The sequence below is a fragment of the Centrocercus urophasianus genome, unplaced genomic scaffold (assembly GCF_019232065.1).
Source record: "Centrocercus urophasianus isolate 14NV4802_14NV808 unplaced genomic scaffold, USGS_Curo_1.0 seq_28, whole genome shotgun sequence".
NCBI lineage: Eukaryota > Metazoa > Chordata > Aves > Galliformes > Phasianidae > Centrocercus > Centrocercus urophasianus.
Window position 1 is genome coordinate 3,864,955 of NW_024884844.1, and position 15,437 is coordinate 3,880,391.

The following is a 15,437-nucleotide window of genomic DNA, read 5'->3' on the forward strand; positions in this document are numbered from 1 at the left end:
CACTGCAAAGATTAGTAGTGGGGAACTAAAGTATGTCTGTGGAAAAAAATAATTTTAAAAGCTAATGTGACACTGTAGGTAAGCAGAGAGATTAAAGAACATGCTTCTTTCAGAGAAACTGCCTTTTTCTCTCAGTGATGCTGCATCTTATGTATAATAGCTGATTTTGAATTTGTTCCCAGCTCACTGGGGAGAATAAGACGAATTCTCTGGAGCAATGTCTGTAACAGCTCTTTCCACAAATCAAAACAAGTATGATTTTTATCTAAAGTATACACGATTCTATTTACTGGTAAACTACAGCAGAACTTCAAACTAAATGCTCACCTTCTAACCGCAACAGACTTGGAGGTACAATTGCTGGTTATGATGGGTATTAGTCGGGGGATGTGTGTATGCTGGAACAAAAGAAAGAACAAAAACAGGAAGAAAACTTTACAGTTCTGTGGAATGAAAAGTAATTTGCAATAGACACCTGAGCTCTGTATGCTTTTTTTAAAAATCGAACTGCTAAATAAGGAAACACTTCTGAATGTAGACAGATTCTTCAATATATACATTTTAACAGTAAAAATACTTTTAACAGATTTTATTTTTTCTTCTGCCAAAGAGCTGGAGTCATTTCAAGAGGATCTGAACAGTCAGTGTTTACAGCTTAAGAGTTGTCAGGCTATCGCAGGTTCCCTAGCAGAAGCCACCTCTGCAACCTAACTGTTTTAGGCAACATATTCTATTTCTGAGGAGTTTTATAGCATACTAAGTCTGTATTGCAAGTCAAGATTTAAAGCCAATTAAAAAAATTTGCTCATCTCTGAGGGATAGAAATGCCTCACTCTATAAAGAAACATTTTTCTTATCACTTCTGCCACTTTTTCCTGCTATGTAAGAATGGCTTATTTATCATCATCTACCTACACAAGGCTTTACTACAACTGGAGACAGACAAGCCTAGCTCAATCAGAAGAGTAGATTTGACATTTAATCAAACTTTCATGGCACTAACATCCATATTTTCTCAGAAACATCATAGCATTTGGAAACAATGAGATGTTGTTCTCTTTTGACTGATACTTACTCGAATGATTAATCTAACTGCTACAACACCAGAAGTGGCCATGACTTTGGCACTATTTGGAATTAGATTAAAAATTGTTGGCATAATGGCTTCTGCCCCATGATCAAACTTGTTTCCCAGAACTGATGATAAATGTCTGTAAAACACAATGAAGTCATACTGTTAAGAGTGTTGAGGATTAAGCAAGTCAGATTTCTACAGAACATAACATCAGCACATATAATATCTCACTCTTCACAACTGTCACCTCCTCTCCAACTCTAAAGGACAGAGCAATTTGTTTTTGAAATAGTTCCTTTCATTTCAAGTTCATGTTCTTTGTTGAACTGAACTGTGAGAAATATTTACTAACAAACAAGTGTGACAGTAATAATAGAACTATTTTTCCAGACTTGTTAGTTTCTTTGAAGTGATCAGTTTTGCATTTATATGCATGAATTTCCACAAAAAATACTGTTAGAAGCACTACAGGCTTTTTCTTAAATCATTTCATTAAGAATAAAAAAATCAAAAATATAGCTCAGTCTGAACTAGAACAAAACACATTTTTGCATCTCTCAATCACTAACGTTTAAAACTCAACAATATGGGTTTTTTCAACTACATGAACATGGTTTTAAATAGCCATAGCAAAATTTCAATCTATTAGTTAATTCTTGTGTCTTCTATCCATCATCTGTTCCATGTTCCTACAACCCATTTCAAGCATATTTGGAAAGTAAACTTACCCCAGTGTGATACAAGCTTCCCGCACTACCTGAGATCGCAGGTCTTTAGCAGATAATTTAAATGCTCCATCCAGGAGCCGTAAGTGTTGGAAGAAGTTATCATATTCTGCAGCTCCAGCCAACAGCAAGGAGCGGATCTTTTTCAACTGTTGGCATGACAAAACAAAGCAGTGACTGTTAATCAGCAATGTACAGAAGGACAGTTAGGTTCAGAGCTCGTGTGTTGCTCCCAGGGTCTCTGTACAACCCACTTCTTAAAGAATACCAAGCAATTTTATTTCAGACCTTACATACACAGGTTAACATACTAAGAATACAAAGTAATATAAACACAGTAGCTGATACAGCAATCCACAAGTATTACATATGGCTTCTACAACTGTATTGTTAATGACCCAAACATTACTTCTTAAGCCAACAGTTGTCAAAGGTTCATTTTTATTCCTCTTAGTATCTACCTACTTACAATAGTTTCTAAAAGCACAGAACCTCACATAGCCAGCTAGCATCTTCGAAAGATGGGTTAACTCAAAACGCTTGACTTACACTCAGATCTGAGTTGTACTGACTTATATCTAGAATTTGTTCACTGACTTCATTAAAGTAAATAATTATATGGGCCTATTAGAAGTGCAACCCTGACCTTACTAAAGCAGCATATTTTCTAGTGATAATGGGACCACAATTTCTTCATAAAGAGTTCATTCTGGATATCTCCATGTGATCTCATGAATACAGTCCCTCTATTCAAGCTTACTACTCTCACTATAGCAAAGAAAAATGAAGCTGAATCAGCACAAGCTGATGCTTTCCTGTAATAGATGACTCGACAGACATGTCATAGCTGCTGTACCAGTGATCAAAGTCTACCATATAGAAAAGTGTATGCATCTATTTGTATTATGCAAATGCTCATCTCAGAAAACAGTACAATCCTGGTATGCATACAACACTCACTTTCCCACTAATGCATTTCCTACATTTATAACCATTTATTCAAAATTTGTTTAAATTTTCTGAATTGTTTGCTTTTATTTCCATTTTGCAAAAGTATAAGTGAGCTGTCTACAGGCAAAATGACTTTCTGCCTCAACAGGAGGTTTTAAGAGATTCTGGATATCATTTTTGATATTTCCATCACACCATTTCAGCATCTGTTAGCAAATTCTAGCTTTACATCTAGATTGTCTGCATGACTTCCAGTTCAACCTGATGTTGGCTTACCAGATGCCTTTATATTAAAAATAGCATCTTCATCCAGAGACATGGTTTAAACTCAGTCTCATAAGGAAATGTTTCCCCTAAGCTTGGGGAAATACAACAAATGTTCACCACTTAAACTGCAATTCAGTCTTAATCTGAGATTCTCTAAGCAAATTCTTTCATAGGATAAGCTCAGTGAAGGAAAACCTTATATTAATAGAGTTCATGACAAAGTTAACTACTTACAGCAGATACTCTCTGTTCCCAGTCATGTTTATCATCAGATAGTATCTCTCTTATTTTGTTTATGGATTCCTCAAGATCCCGGCTAGAATAAATCTGTAAATTTAAACAGAGTAGAATCGTAACATGGGATTTGCATAATGCAAAATATTTACAGAAATCTCCTTCAAAAATTATAACATGATCAGAGAATAACTAAAGGATTGTCATCTACTCTTTTACTACAGTTTCAGAATTTTAAGCAGTATTTCTGTACTGCATACAGCCAAAAAAGTTAATGAGAAAAGTTAAAGTCAAATATATAACTGGCATCTACAATAAAACAGTCAGTAAAATGCTAAAATTCCTGCTTTATGGAAGAGATAACTGGATATGCTTTATGGAGCTAGTCAACAATCACTGTGCATAACCAGGGAAAACTCATTCCCACACAGAAATGAGACCTTAATCTAAACTGGTTATTAAAACTACAGGTACTAAAAACGTGTATACAATTAAACAGACACACTGTATTGGAACACAGAAGAAAGCTGTCAAAAGAACAAAGCCAGTCAGTTTGAAAGCAGTTTCACTGAAAATACACAAGTGTATCAAAAGAGTAAGGCTAACTAAGTCACCATCCTACCCTTCAGCCCAGGTTAGGTTCAAGGGTGAGCTGGTAAAAATCATGAGCACACTCGTGTGGTTTTCTTGCCCCAGCAGGTAAACTGTGAAGGAGGAGAGGTGATGCACCCCACACACCAGCTACCTGACTAAACCTGCCACCAAGCATGCACTATTCCATCATAGCACTCAAAACAGCAGAGATCCTGGAGGCACAAATCACCTCCATTGCTTTCAGTTTCCATATAAAACAAATGAAACAGAGAGGCTCCTGGGGACTGGAACAGTGCTGTATGATCACACAAAACATCAACAGGCCCCATCCAGTGCCAGCTCCAGTATCTTCTCCTATGATGCCTCTATCACAAACCTCCTGGCTCCCTTCCCTCCGCTTCTGAGCACTTTACACCAATCTAATGGCATCTACCACCATTTTAAAGTTCAACCCCTACATCCTTCAACCTACCTTTCCCTTAAGGAAGACTCACCAGCATTCAAGCAAAGGGAGATCTATCAGCGATAAGAACTGGACTCTACACCTATCTTTTGCTGTTCTGTGTTATGTACTTTAGCTTATAATTCTACTTACTTGAACTGTTGGGACATCTTCAAATGCCTTAATGAAGTCTTCTTCATCCACAGCACCTGCTCCCTCTTTGCCTGCTGACAAACAACAAAAAAGTCTTTTCGATGTTCTTATCAAGAGAATCAATTAAGAAACCACCAGCTATCTATCAAGGCACCTAATCAGGAGAAAGTTCACTATCCACACACAACCTCAGAGTACTGCAAATGTAATAAAAACAGAGGCAGGAAAATTCAGTGCCAGGCACGAACTGCACATTTGTAGCATCCTTCAGCTCCAAGGCACAGAGGGCATACTACTAGTCATTACAGTAGTCACTCAACAGTTAGGGGCATAGTCTGAAAGATGAAAGGGAATATTTACTTTCATTACATGGGAGATTTTATTTTAAAGGATTTAATCCTATCTATAATAGATGAAGGTGCAGATCTTCTGACACCTGCACAAGCAGACAAACGATAAGGAAGATAAACAGTCTCTGGAATATTAATCACATTAGAAACCATGAAAGACAACTTCCTCCATTTCTCTAGATCTTTTGTAATGACATTTAGAATTGATCACATTGCAAATTATCACTCCCTTCTTCTCTTTCACCTTCACTGCTAGCAATGCCTGAAGGTCTTAAAGTCAACATGTTTTAGCCCTTAAGTTTTATCACGTAGCTGTAAGCTGCCTGCATCAGTACAGCTGAAGACTAACAGCCATAAAAACAAAAATTCAAGTTATGCATCACTGACACGTTTCACCCAAAGCTCTCACTGCACAACGACACAGTTCCAACCTTACACAAAGGCAGTGTATGCTAGAGGGATGTGAATAGTGTTTGCAGACTCACGTACATTTTACAGACTCACTTGCATTCAGGCAAACATACAAGTAACAATCTCACATGGGAAACAACTGCTTCTGGGTACCGGGAAAATGATATGGCCTGAAAATCCTGGAAAGAAGCTCAAACATGAACACTACAAATATTCCATGTAATCAGCTTACTTGAGGACTTGGATCCCAGAGCTGCAGACCCAAGTCTGCGAGTAGTCCCCATTCCAACTCTACGTGAGTTTGCAGGGGCCTTTGATGATGTAGAGGAGTTAGCTGAGGAAGGTCTGTTCCCATCCACAGAGTCTTCATCATCAAAATTTTTATCTGCCAAAAAAAGAAAAAGCATAGTCAACCATATCAGGGATTTCTAAAGGAACATGCCAATGTGATGGCAAACACACTGCCTGGCCTGCTGAAACACAAGCTGGATCTGCTCTGCCAGTTTCCTTCTAAGCAGCTTCTTTATGATGCCAATCCAGTTATTCAGGAATGACCACCAGCCAATGAGACCATTTCTACACTACTGCAGCCACTACTTTATAAACCTTTCAATGACTGTGTTCTGACAGAAGAAACCACAAAACAACAACAAAAAGATAAAACCAGAGCTAATACTTGAGCTGCCTACAGTCTATATCTCCAATTTACGTATTTGTTGCATGTAGTTTAACATGAGCTGTACTGTAAAAAAAAAAAAAAAAAAAAAAACAATAGACACGAGGAAATCCATGCATGGAAAAAGATCAGGAAGAGCCAGCTGCCCTTTCACACCATGCTAACTGCCTGCACAACATCAAGAACAAACAACAGACTAATCCAGGAAAGATCACATGGCAACACCTATGCTGCTGATAAGCCACAGAGGTTTCCCTTTGGGACCATTAATCACAGACCCAACCTAAAGCTGTACATCCATTCTATGTTTTTAAGTTATCAGCAAAGCTTCCCTGCAACAAAGCAAGGAAACAGCAAACGATTATCTAAAATTAAAAAAAAAATAAATTAAGGTGAACTGAAACACGTAGAATCCTTTGTATCCATCCAAAGGCCCTACTTCCAAACAGGACATAAATTAACTTCAAATGAATTACAGTCACTTTGATTTTCAGTGAAGGTCAATTCAATTCCAAAAGAGTGCTTATATTGCAGTTCTATACAAACTAGCTAATCCACTTTAAAAAATGGCCTTAGGTTGAGAGGTGACAAAACATTTGAACAGCTGATATAGATGAAGTGCATAATTTATTCAGTGTAGAAAAAGCCCCTCAGTCCCTCATCATGTAGCTTTTCCACACTAACATTTAATTCGGGATTTGAGATATGATCCATGCCCATCTCAACCCAGTGATTCATGGTATGGCCCAATCTCACTGTTTCCTTTGAGAAATTTCACTCAACAAACACCACAAGCAGGAGCTTTAATCCATCCCTACTCAGGAAAGCACCTGGGAGCATCAGGTAACCAATACAGGCTCCTATTGGACACTAATGACTAAAACTCAATACACGTTGAGCTTCTTGTAAGAAAAACTGGTAACAATAAAGACACATTCTAGTCAAGTAAAAAAAAAAAAAAAAAAAAGAGAGAGAGAAAAAAAAAACTGTATTGTTTTTCCCCTTACTTCCCCCCCCCCCCAAAAAAGGCTCATAACAGCTACATAGAGCTGTCACAGTTTATCTGAAAATCTAAAAACTACATCTGCAACCTGTACATTTCTGCAGGATGGCACACTCCAATCACAGCACTGAAACAATACCAAGACAGCATCCAGGAAGTTAAGGAAGGTGGCCAAAGATGCTTTCCCATTAATTTTAACATTCAAAAAGCCTTGGATTATGGCAAAGGAAAAAAAGAGTAACTCGTAAAGGAAAGCAGGGGCAGTAACAGGTATTTCAGTTGCTGCTCAGGCAGAAGTGAACAATACAAAAATGAACACAGAAACTTTATGATTAAGAAATTTAAGGTCACAGCAAGAAATTCGAGGTCAACTTAAGAAGAAGAGCAACCATTACATTTAGGACATGGGATCCATCACACAGTGCCCTAAGGCAGCCATGGAGACTGTACTACTTCCCATTGACACTTGCTGGTTTGTTCTGACATACATAATTGAAAATATGACATTCTTAAAAAGAGCTCAGAGAAAAGCCATGAGAATGACTGGAAAATACATTTTTAATCTCCTGCAATGAACTTCCACTTAATTTGCTTACCCTGGTCAGATGCTTAGCAAGTTGCTTGACTGTATTTGTTAACACAGCAGCTGAAGACTGCATGTAGCTTTCCGATGTGATTTATTAGTGTTGTTTCTCCATCTAGTAGAAAAGGCGCCTTACTTGGCAAGTTCCACTACAGGAGTATATTAAAAACACTGAATTCTGTAGGTTGTTTTTTCTTTTGCTTTCTTTGCTGTTTGTTTTTTCTTTGTTTGTTTTATTTTTCGTTTCCCCTGAAAGATACAGCCTAGTTCAAACAGGAATTTTACTTCAAAAACGTTATTGGTCAGAGTTGCACAGAATGTCACGGTAGATGAAAATAAGACTCTGAAATGTGTGATCTCTGAAGCCTACAGAAAGGGGTTTAAGGGAGGATGATAAACTCATACAGACCTTGAATACACCCAGGCCAAATTCATCCAATTTACATTTATTTCAAATGCTTACATTTAGATATTAAGCAAATATTATTTATAATATATATTACCAGCCAAGAGAAAGTCAGTCATTCTCGGAAAGTACTTCATTACTTCAAAACCACTTTTATCTGGTAATGCAATTCCCCATCAGTTGCATTACAGGCTATCTAAACACTATTATTTAACTTACTTCCTCTTCTACCCGTACTCTTAAAACCCCTCCAAAAGGGAGTGAGGGTGTGGTTTGCTATTTTATAAAACATGCAAATTCAGAAAAACATTATAAAGATTGCACTCCTGTAGTTTATTTAATTGCTAAAATGCTATGTAAAACAGGCTTCTCTGAGCATTAGCTATAATCAACACACACAAAAAAGAAATACAAAAAACAACCAGCCCACAGTTTTGGAGACGTTTAGGTTACAATCCCATCTCTTGTTCATTTAGCCTACAAAAATATATATATAGTTGTCAGAATAGTTCAACAGCCAAACAGCATTTTCTAATCTGAACAGTGAAGAGTAACAGAGCCACATTCAGAACTGCACACTAAGTCTTCCAGCAGCACGTGTGCAGGACAGAAAGAGAAACAAAGAACAGAAAGAAACCTGAACACGAGATCAGAAAATAAGAGAAAAATAAACAATTATGCATTACCATGAAAAAGCCTTCTCCCCCCTTCATTGACAGGGATCACAGCAATCATTTCAACTAAGATCGTTGTGGGGTTTTTTTTGTTTTGTTTTTTGGTTTTTTGGTTTTTTTTCAGTCCATCTGCAAACCACGAGGTACCAAATTCAGCATGGGTGTAACTCATCATGCTGTCAGAGGTGCACCAAAGCAGAATGTGTACCAGGCTGTAACATTAATATTTTCCCACCTTACGAACCCCCCGGCGCTCATGTAGTGGGGACACAGCGCTCTCCGCCACAGCCGTGCCCTGATAAAAGAGACCTTTGTCTGCTCACCACTCCGCTGTCTCAGGGAAACAACACAACTGGCTTTAAATTTTTCAACTCCTTTACATTATTTAAGAAGAAAAGAAATGCTTACAAGTACATATCCTTCTGCAAATAAGCTTCCTCAACATTCCTTCATATTTTCCATAGCGTGCCCAGATGTAAGAGTGCTTCGCAGAGAGCCGCGGCTTTCAGTCCAGAGCATAATCAATCACTGCCCCCCGTATTCATTAAGCATGCTGTCTTCGCACATGGATTTAAACAGCTACGGCCTCAGTCCTCTCTAGCAGCTCTGTGGGATTCTCAGGAACATCCATTTCAGCCTGGGAACTGCAGTGCACTTGAGGAAGGGAGCAAGGGGAATGAGCAGCACACGCTGCAGCTGAGCTGCTCTGCCCGGCTGGGCTGGCTTGCACCAGGATCCAGCCTGGCTTTATCCCCTGGGAAGCGCTAACAGGAGCATCTCAACAGCTGTCATCATTTGGCCATGACGAATAAATTTAGTCATTATTCATTTTAGAATGTAACCCCTTCATGGCCTGGCCAAGGTGTAAAACAGGGCAAAGAGAGCATCAGTTGGTCAGGAACTGCAGCAGATAAGGACCAGAGCTTTCTCTGCCTGAACCATCAGCTGGGACCTTTTAAAGCCAAGTGTCTGGGGTTCAGACTCCCCCCTTGATGAAGTGAGATGCTTTCTGGCTTTTAAAATAGAAATCACCTCTGTCCATACTGAAGATGCCCTGCCACAGCCTGCAGGCCTGACCACAAGGCACCACACCTGTCCTCGCCCCACTGCACTCATTTACCACATGCCCCAAATCCAAGCCTTGGTGCAGAAGAAGAGGGCTGGCAACTTTTACACATCTCCTTTGACAGCACATCTCCCTTCTCTCTTCACTTGTACATGAAATGTAAGCAGCTAAATCTTTATGTTGGCATCTAAGTGGAGTGGGCCTGGAGAAGCGCTGTGTGCTCTGCTCTGGAGGTTTTCCACTTGGTTCTCAGCTCCTGACAGCAAGCTCAAAGGAGAACATTGATTTTTAATCAGAAAATATTATCGAACAGCATGCAAAACAGTAACTGTAAAAAAATCAAAACTCAGACATTTGCACCTGTAAATCACTCATTTGAAGACAGCTGTCAGCTGGCTGTACAAAAGCATTGCCACTCAGCACTCTGGTACCTCCTGCGAACAGAAATCAGCCATCACATCTTACCACAACTGCTGGTCTCTGACAGCAGCCTCCCTCTGAGGTTCAGGTGAAGGCCAGCCCTGGCTGAGCCCTCCTTCCTTCCCTCCCTCACACACAGGGATAGCACTACTTGCTGATGCTGAAGCACTTCATTCCATGCTCAAGCTCTGCTAGCAGTTAAAGCTCAACTTTCTGAAGACCCAAGGGCCCTCTCTGAATTCAGAGGACACAGAATGCAAAGCCACCAAAGGCTATACAGTATGCTTCCAAGTCCCTCCTTACTCCTCCTCCCAACCAACAAAACCCAACCTGCATTTAGCCAATGTTTTTCAAGCAGCTTCCTTGGGCAACTCAGCCTCATCCTCATGTTCACAATACAGCGATGATCATCAACCTGAGATAAGGTGGTACTCAGTGCCAATCCAAGGATATCATGCCAGGCCAGTGGATAAATGTTTGGTTTTTATTTTTAACAATCCTCCTAGTATCAGCAGGCTGTACATTAATCCAAAAAGTTGCTAGAAAATGAGATTCATCTTTTTAGCTGCTGCCTCATTCTGTCTATTATGAGCAAATGAAAGTGCTCATAACCTAATGAGTCAACTGCCATCAAAAGGTAAATAAGATTCCTGACAGAAGTAACATTTGGAATTGCTTTCTGCTCCAAATATATCACACATACAGACAGGCAATTGTTTTGATATACATTCTGCTCAGTCTGCAAGCAGACACTGACATTTCACAGCGTATTGCTTTCTGTCATCCCTCTCAGCAGAAAAACAATTGGATACTAATGGCAATAATAAACAAGTCACATTTCTGCTAGTGCATTTATTACACCAATTCCAGTATAATAAAGTTAACCAAGGAAACGTACATAGACCCTGACATGACATCCCACAGCAGACTAGGCAGACACAGGCAGCCTACTAAGGAAAGTAACTACCAACTTTGTTCTAGCAGAGAACATAAGCAACAGCCCCTGCAAAATGTAAAACCTGCTTTCAAGTACCAGCCTGGTAAACTGGACAAAATCTTTCGATAGAAAACCAATCTGAAATCGTGCAACTCACAACTGATTCAAATGATTTTTCTGAGGGGATTTCATTTTACTCATGTTTTACTTTACTCGACTCAAAACTTTACTCAAGTTTTACTCATGATGCCTGTGCAGAAGAGTGAAAAAAAGCCTTAAAGATTTGAAAACTAGAGACAAGTTAAAAGGACCTAATACTTAATAATACTTAATGCTTCCGAATACGGTCTTTAAAATCGTAAGGTTGATAGTGTTATGCCTTTAGGCTAACAAGTCACACAGTGCGCTCTCTATAGTGCAGGGACATTAACGTGACTAAGAATACAGCAGCCACAACATTTTTCAGAATCTTGCTTGGGAAACTAAACAAAAGAATATGGGAATTAAGTTAAACTTCCAGAGTGTTCAGCACTGTGACAGTTCTCGTTATCTTTTAGGAGACCTGAAAAAGAAGCAGTGAAGGATTCCTAATATTCCTATAAATATTGTAAAAATAACAATAGAACAAAACAGCCAAGCTACTGAGCAACAGCACACACAAATCCTTCTGCTCAAAGAATACACAAAAGGACCAAAAGTTAAGATGAAGCCACCAAAACAGCAAGAACCAATTAGTTCTAGTGATTATTTTAGTGAAGTTCACACAGACACCTACACAAGGATCACAAACCCGTGTGTTAGAGGCGCACAGATACAGATTTTGCTCCATAAAGATTAAAAAAATGTGAGACAGACAGATGTGCTCACAAGGCAGAATGCAAAAGGAGAGATTTGCCTTCCTCAAAGACGTCCTTGGGAACCTAATACTGTCAACGGTGCCCCTTCCAAGCAGCCACACAACAGCCTCCCACCAGACCGCAACCACAACACACACCTTGCAAAAAAAAACAAACAACAAACAAACCAACAAATTGGCACTCACTCAAAAGCCCATGTTTGCATATAGTTTCAGCATCAAGAGCCAAATCAGCCCTGCCTACACACAACCTTCCTGTCAGCTGGGCTTGCTGGTTGGCCTTTCAGAGCACAACCTGCCCACACAAAGATATGACAATCTCTGAATGCAGCCTTCCACAACCACACCGATTATTTCCGAGTCTATCCCATGCTCCACAACAGGGAGTTAGCTCTATGTTCCACTGCTGCAGCCTTCCTTGCTGCCTTCACTTTTTTTTCTTCTGGACCCTGGAAAACACCCATTAAATACAGCAGCAGTAGCTGCAAGCAAAATGCACCTCCTCACAGCAGCCTCGTTAGCATAATCTTCACAGATAAAAACACAAAGTGGGTCACATAACCTGAGCCCCAGAGATACCAATCAATGAGAAAGGCTATTTATACAGGATGGAGCAGGGGGATTTTTAGAGTCAGGAAATATCCTTTTCCAGAAGCACAGGCATTAATTGCCTTATTGAAGGACTGGGATAGCTGCAGGAAAGCGTTCCTCAATTTCCAAACAGCAGATAAAGCACAAAGCTTTCCATTTTAACTAATATTAAACCTCAGTGCTCCAGTGCTGATGTTAGGGTTTCTCTGTGTTCTTAACAATATCCTAAAACACTAAGGCAAATAAATTTAAAAAATGAAGTGAATTATTCTGACTTTGTTCACAAGACATTAAAAATTAAATTCTGCAGCAGCAAAGGGGTTCCCTCTGGAACCACCTCCCCATGCACACACAAGCAGTGAAGCTCAGGTTGAAAGGTAAGGTCACACTTCTGATCTTATTTAGTATTTAACTTCCTTTCCACTCACAAAGAAGTGCACACAGCAAGTCCCCGTTCTGCTAGGAAGTCAGGCAGGAAAAGATACAGGCAGCGACATCTTTCAGCTACTGGTCATTCACACAGACTGCTGTGCCTGCAGCCAGCCTGGCACAGTGCTCCTCCTGAAGTGAAACAAATATGATTAAAAAGCACAAACACCGTACTGCAGTGAGAAGTGCTTGGTATAACCTCAACACATGAATAAAAACTCACTGAGATATTCTCAGGGGCAAGGAAACTTCAGGGCATTGCCAGAATCCAGATTAAGTTCCATTTCTAAACATACACTTTATTCCTAAATCATTTTTTCTCATTCCTACAAAGGATTAGTGTAGCGTTCTAAAGATGTTTGCTTACTTTAACGTAATCATCAAAATCGGTTTGTGCATATTCAAACAGAACACCTGCAAATGGCTCAGCAAAACCAGAAATCACATCCCAAGGTATTCAAGTTTTGATTTAGCTGTCCTCAAACCATTACTTGAAGTTAATCCATAGCATTCTCTGTATCTTGCAGGGCTGGTTCACAGTAATGCTGTACAGGAGCTGCTCAGCTGAGCTCCCAGAGAGACATCTGCTGGTGAGGGCTTGGTTTTTACTTGCCAAATCCCATCTGAAAATGCAGATTACCAGAGAATCAAAGGGCAGCTTTGTTTAACCTGAACCATCTACATTCTATTTGAATAAACTGAATCAAGAGGCACACCAGGAATAGAAGCCTTTAAATGGACAGATGCTTTTCAGCCAGGAAGGACGTGAGCACAGCATGCCGGCTGACCAGGTGCCTCCAACCCACAGACCGTGGTCAGGTTTCCAGCTATTAGCACCATCTGTTGCCATGACGTCATACAAAAAGGCATCTCTTCCAGCCTGCACAAATCCTAGCCTGGCCTGCTAATCATCACTCAGTTTAGCTCACCTAGATGCTGACTGCTCTGTAACTCACATCATTGTCAACAAAAGAAAACTGCATTTTCTATTGCTCTTGTATATTGCTTCCTGAAGGGCTGCTCCTTTTATGTAACACAGCACTTTGAGTTGTGAAGTGTTGACAACAGATACACAGAAATGTATTAGGTAGGAAAGAGTAGCCTGACATTTTTAGGACAAACCACTATTAGAAAAAGGCCGTAAGCATCTTACTGCCTTGGGTTTCCCAGAGCACACTGGAGCGTGGGGAGGCAAGAGCAACAGTAAGCTTTCCAAAAATACCTAGTCATAAACATGCCAAACTGCAGCCTTGCCTCCTTCTGTGATAAGTCTCAGGATAGCTGGATTGGTGAAGTTACCCCAGGAAGGTGTGCAGAGAGCCCTATTGATGGTACAGGCCTGGCCCTGTCCAAGACCTGTGTTTCCTTCTACAAGACACTGGGGCGTTTCAGAACTTCCCAAGCAGGCCCCTCCAAGCCGACAAACACCAATGGGAGCAGTTATTGACATCCAAGGAGAAAACCAAGGCTGTCAGTCTGCATCCCCCGGAGCCACAGACGAGAGGAGCCAAGGCTTCTGTCCTGAGGCATTCATCTGCCTGGCTGAAGGCTAATGCAAGAACAGATACTGCAGCTGCAGACGCTGGATGGTGTTATGCACATTACACGTCAATGATTTCCACCCCGAATGCCTGGCCTGATGCATAATTAATACATTGTAATTAGTTAACCATTTAAAATACTCAGTGGGCCAATAAGCATGAGATTAGACTGTCTAAGACCACAGGTGGTTGAGACAAAAGAATCACCATAAAAGGAACGATAAAACAGCATTTCTACAACCTACATACATCTTGAGAAAGACTTAAGTACAACAGGTATGATCAGCACACCCCCAGGAATTTATAACATGAGGAAATGCATAATAATGCAGCATATTGCTACAGCCCGTGAAGGCCCTGTAAGCAAACACTGAAGTATATAGTTGAATTCCGGTTTATTTAAAAATGATTCAAAGTTGGATTTCATGATGAAGGCTATACTATAAACAGTTACCAGACATGGTTTGAGATGCTTCTGCTGATGGCAGACGTGGCTGGCAACAGCATCAGGAGCTCCAGGGACAACCACTAGTGAAGCTGAAGAGTTGGCTCTGCGCTCTCTGTAGGACTGGACCGCAACCAACAGCGAGAAAAAGGACTGAGGGACCTGCCTTGATGCTGATTCTTGCTCCAGGGTATTTGTAGCAGCAACCAGTAGCTTGGCACTCCATCACCTCAACCAACTTGTGTATTCCCAATCACAGTCTGGCTTGGATAAGCCACATGCACACTGGATCTTACAAAAAGTGCTTTAAAACCATTATGCCTAAGCTTGCATGCTGCACCAGCATTTGTAATGCCTACAAAGACATATTCAATAGCAATCTGAGCTTACTTAAGCATCCTCTTTGAGCTGGAGGTAAATATATATATTACACACAGGCACAATACCTTTTTTTGGTATACAATGGCAGAGAGCAGCCATAAATCTAGCCATCTTTGTTCACTCTCTTTTTGACACAGTGGGAATAACAAAACACCAACTGAATAATCACCATTTTACATTTCCCATAAGTACTGTAGAGGAAAACAGTGAAAGCAGACTCAAGAGAA

The 15,437-nt window shown here is 40.2% G+C and overlaps 1 protein-coding gene across 7 annotated transcripts in view; it reads right to left on the reverse strand.

Moving 5' to 3' along the window:
* The window catches only part of CLASP1 (cytoplasmic linker associated protein 1), a 153,297-nt gene that overhangs the window by 79,519 nt on the left and 58,341 nt on the right, over positions 1-15,437 (reverse strand). For 5 of the 7 annotated variants that reach the window (XM_042827033.1, XM_042827032.1, XM_042827030.1 and 2 more), the window contains exons 9-14: positions 5,435-5,587; positions 4,442-4,515; positions 3,253-3,345; positions 1,804-1,949; positions 1,076-1,211; positions 328-398 (exon numbers count right to left, since the gene is read on the reverse strand). In XM_042827033.1, coding sequence (XP_042682967.1) covers positions 328-398; positions 1,076-1,211; positions 1,804-1,949; positions 3,253-3,345; positions 4,442-4,515; positions 5,435-5,587 — 673 coding nt within the window. The remainder of the gene's footprint in view (positions 1-327; positions 399-1,075; positions 1,212-1,803; positions 1,950-3,252; positions 3,346-4,441; positions 4,516-5,434; positions 5,588-15,437) is intronic. The other 2 variants (XM_042827034.1, XM_042827031.1) reach the window with 1 other exon arrangement.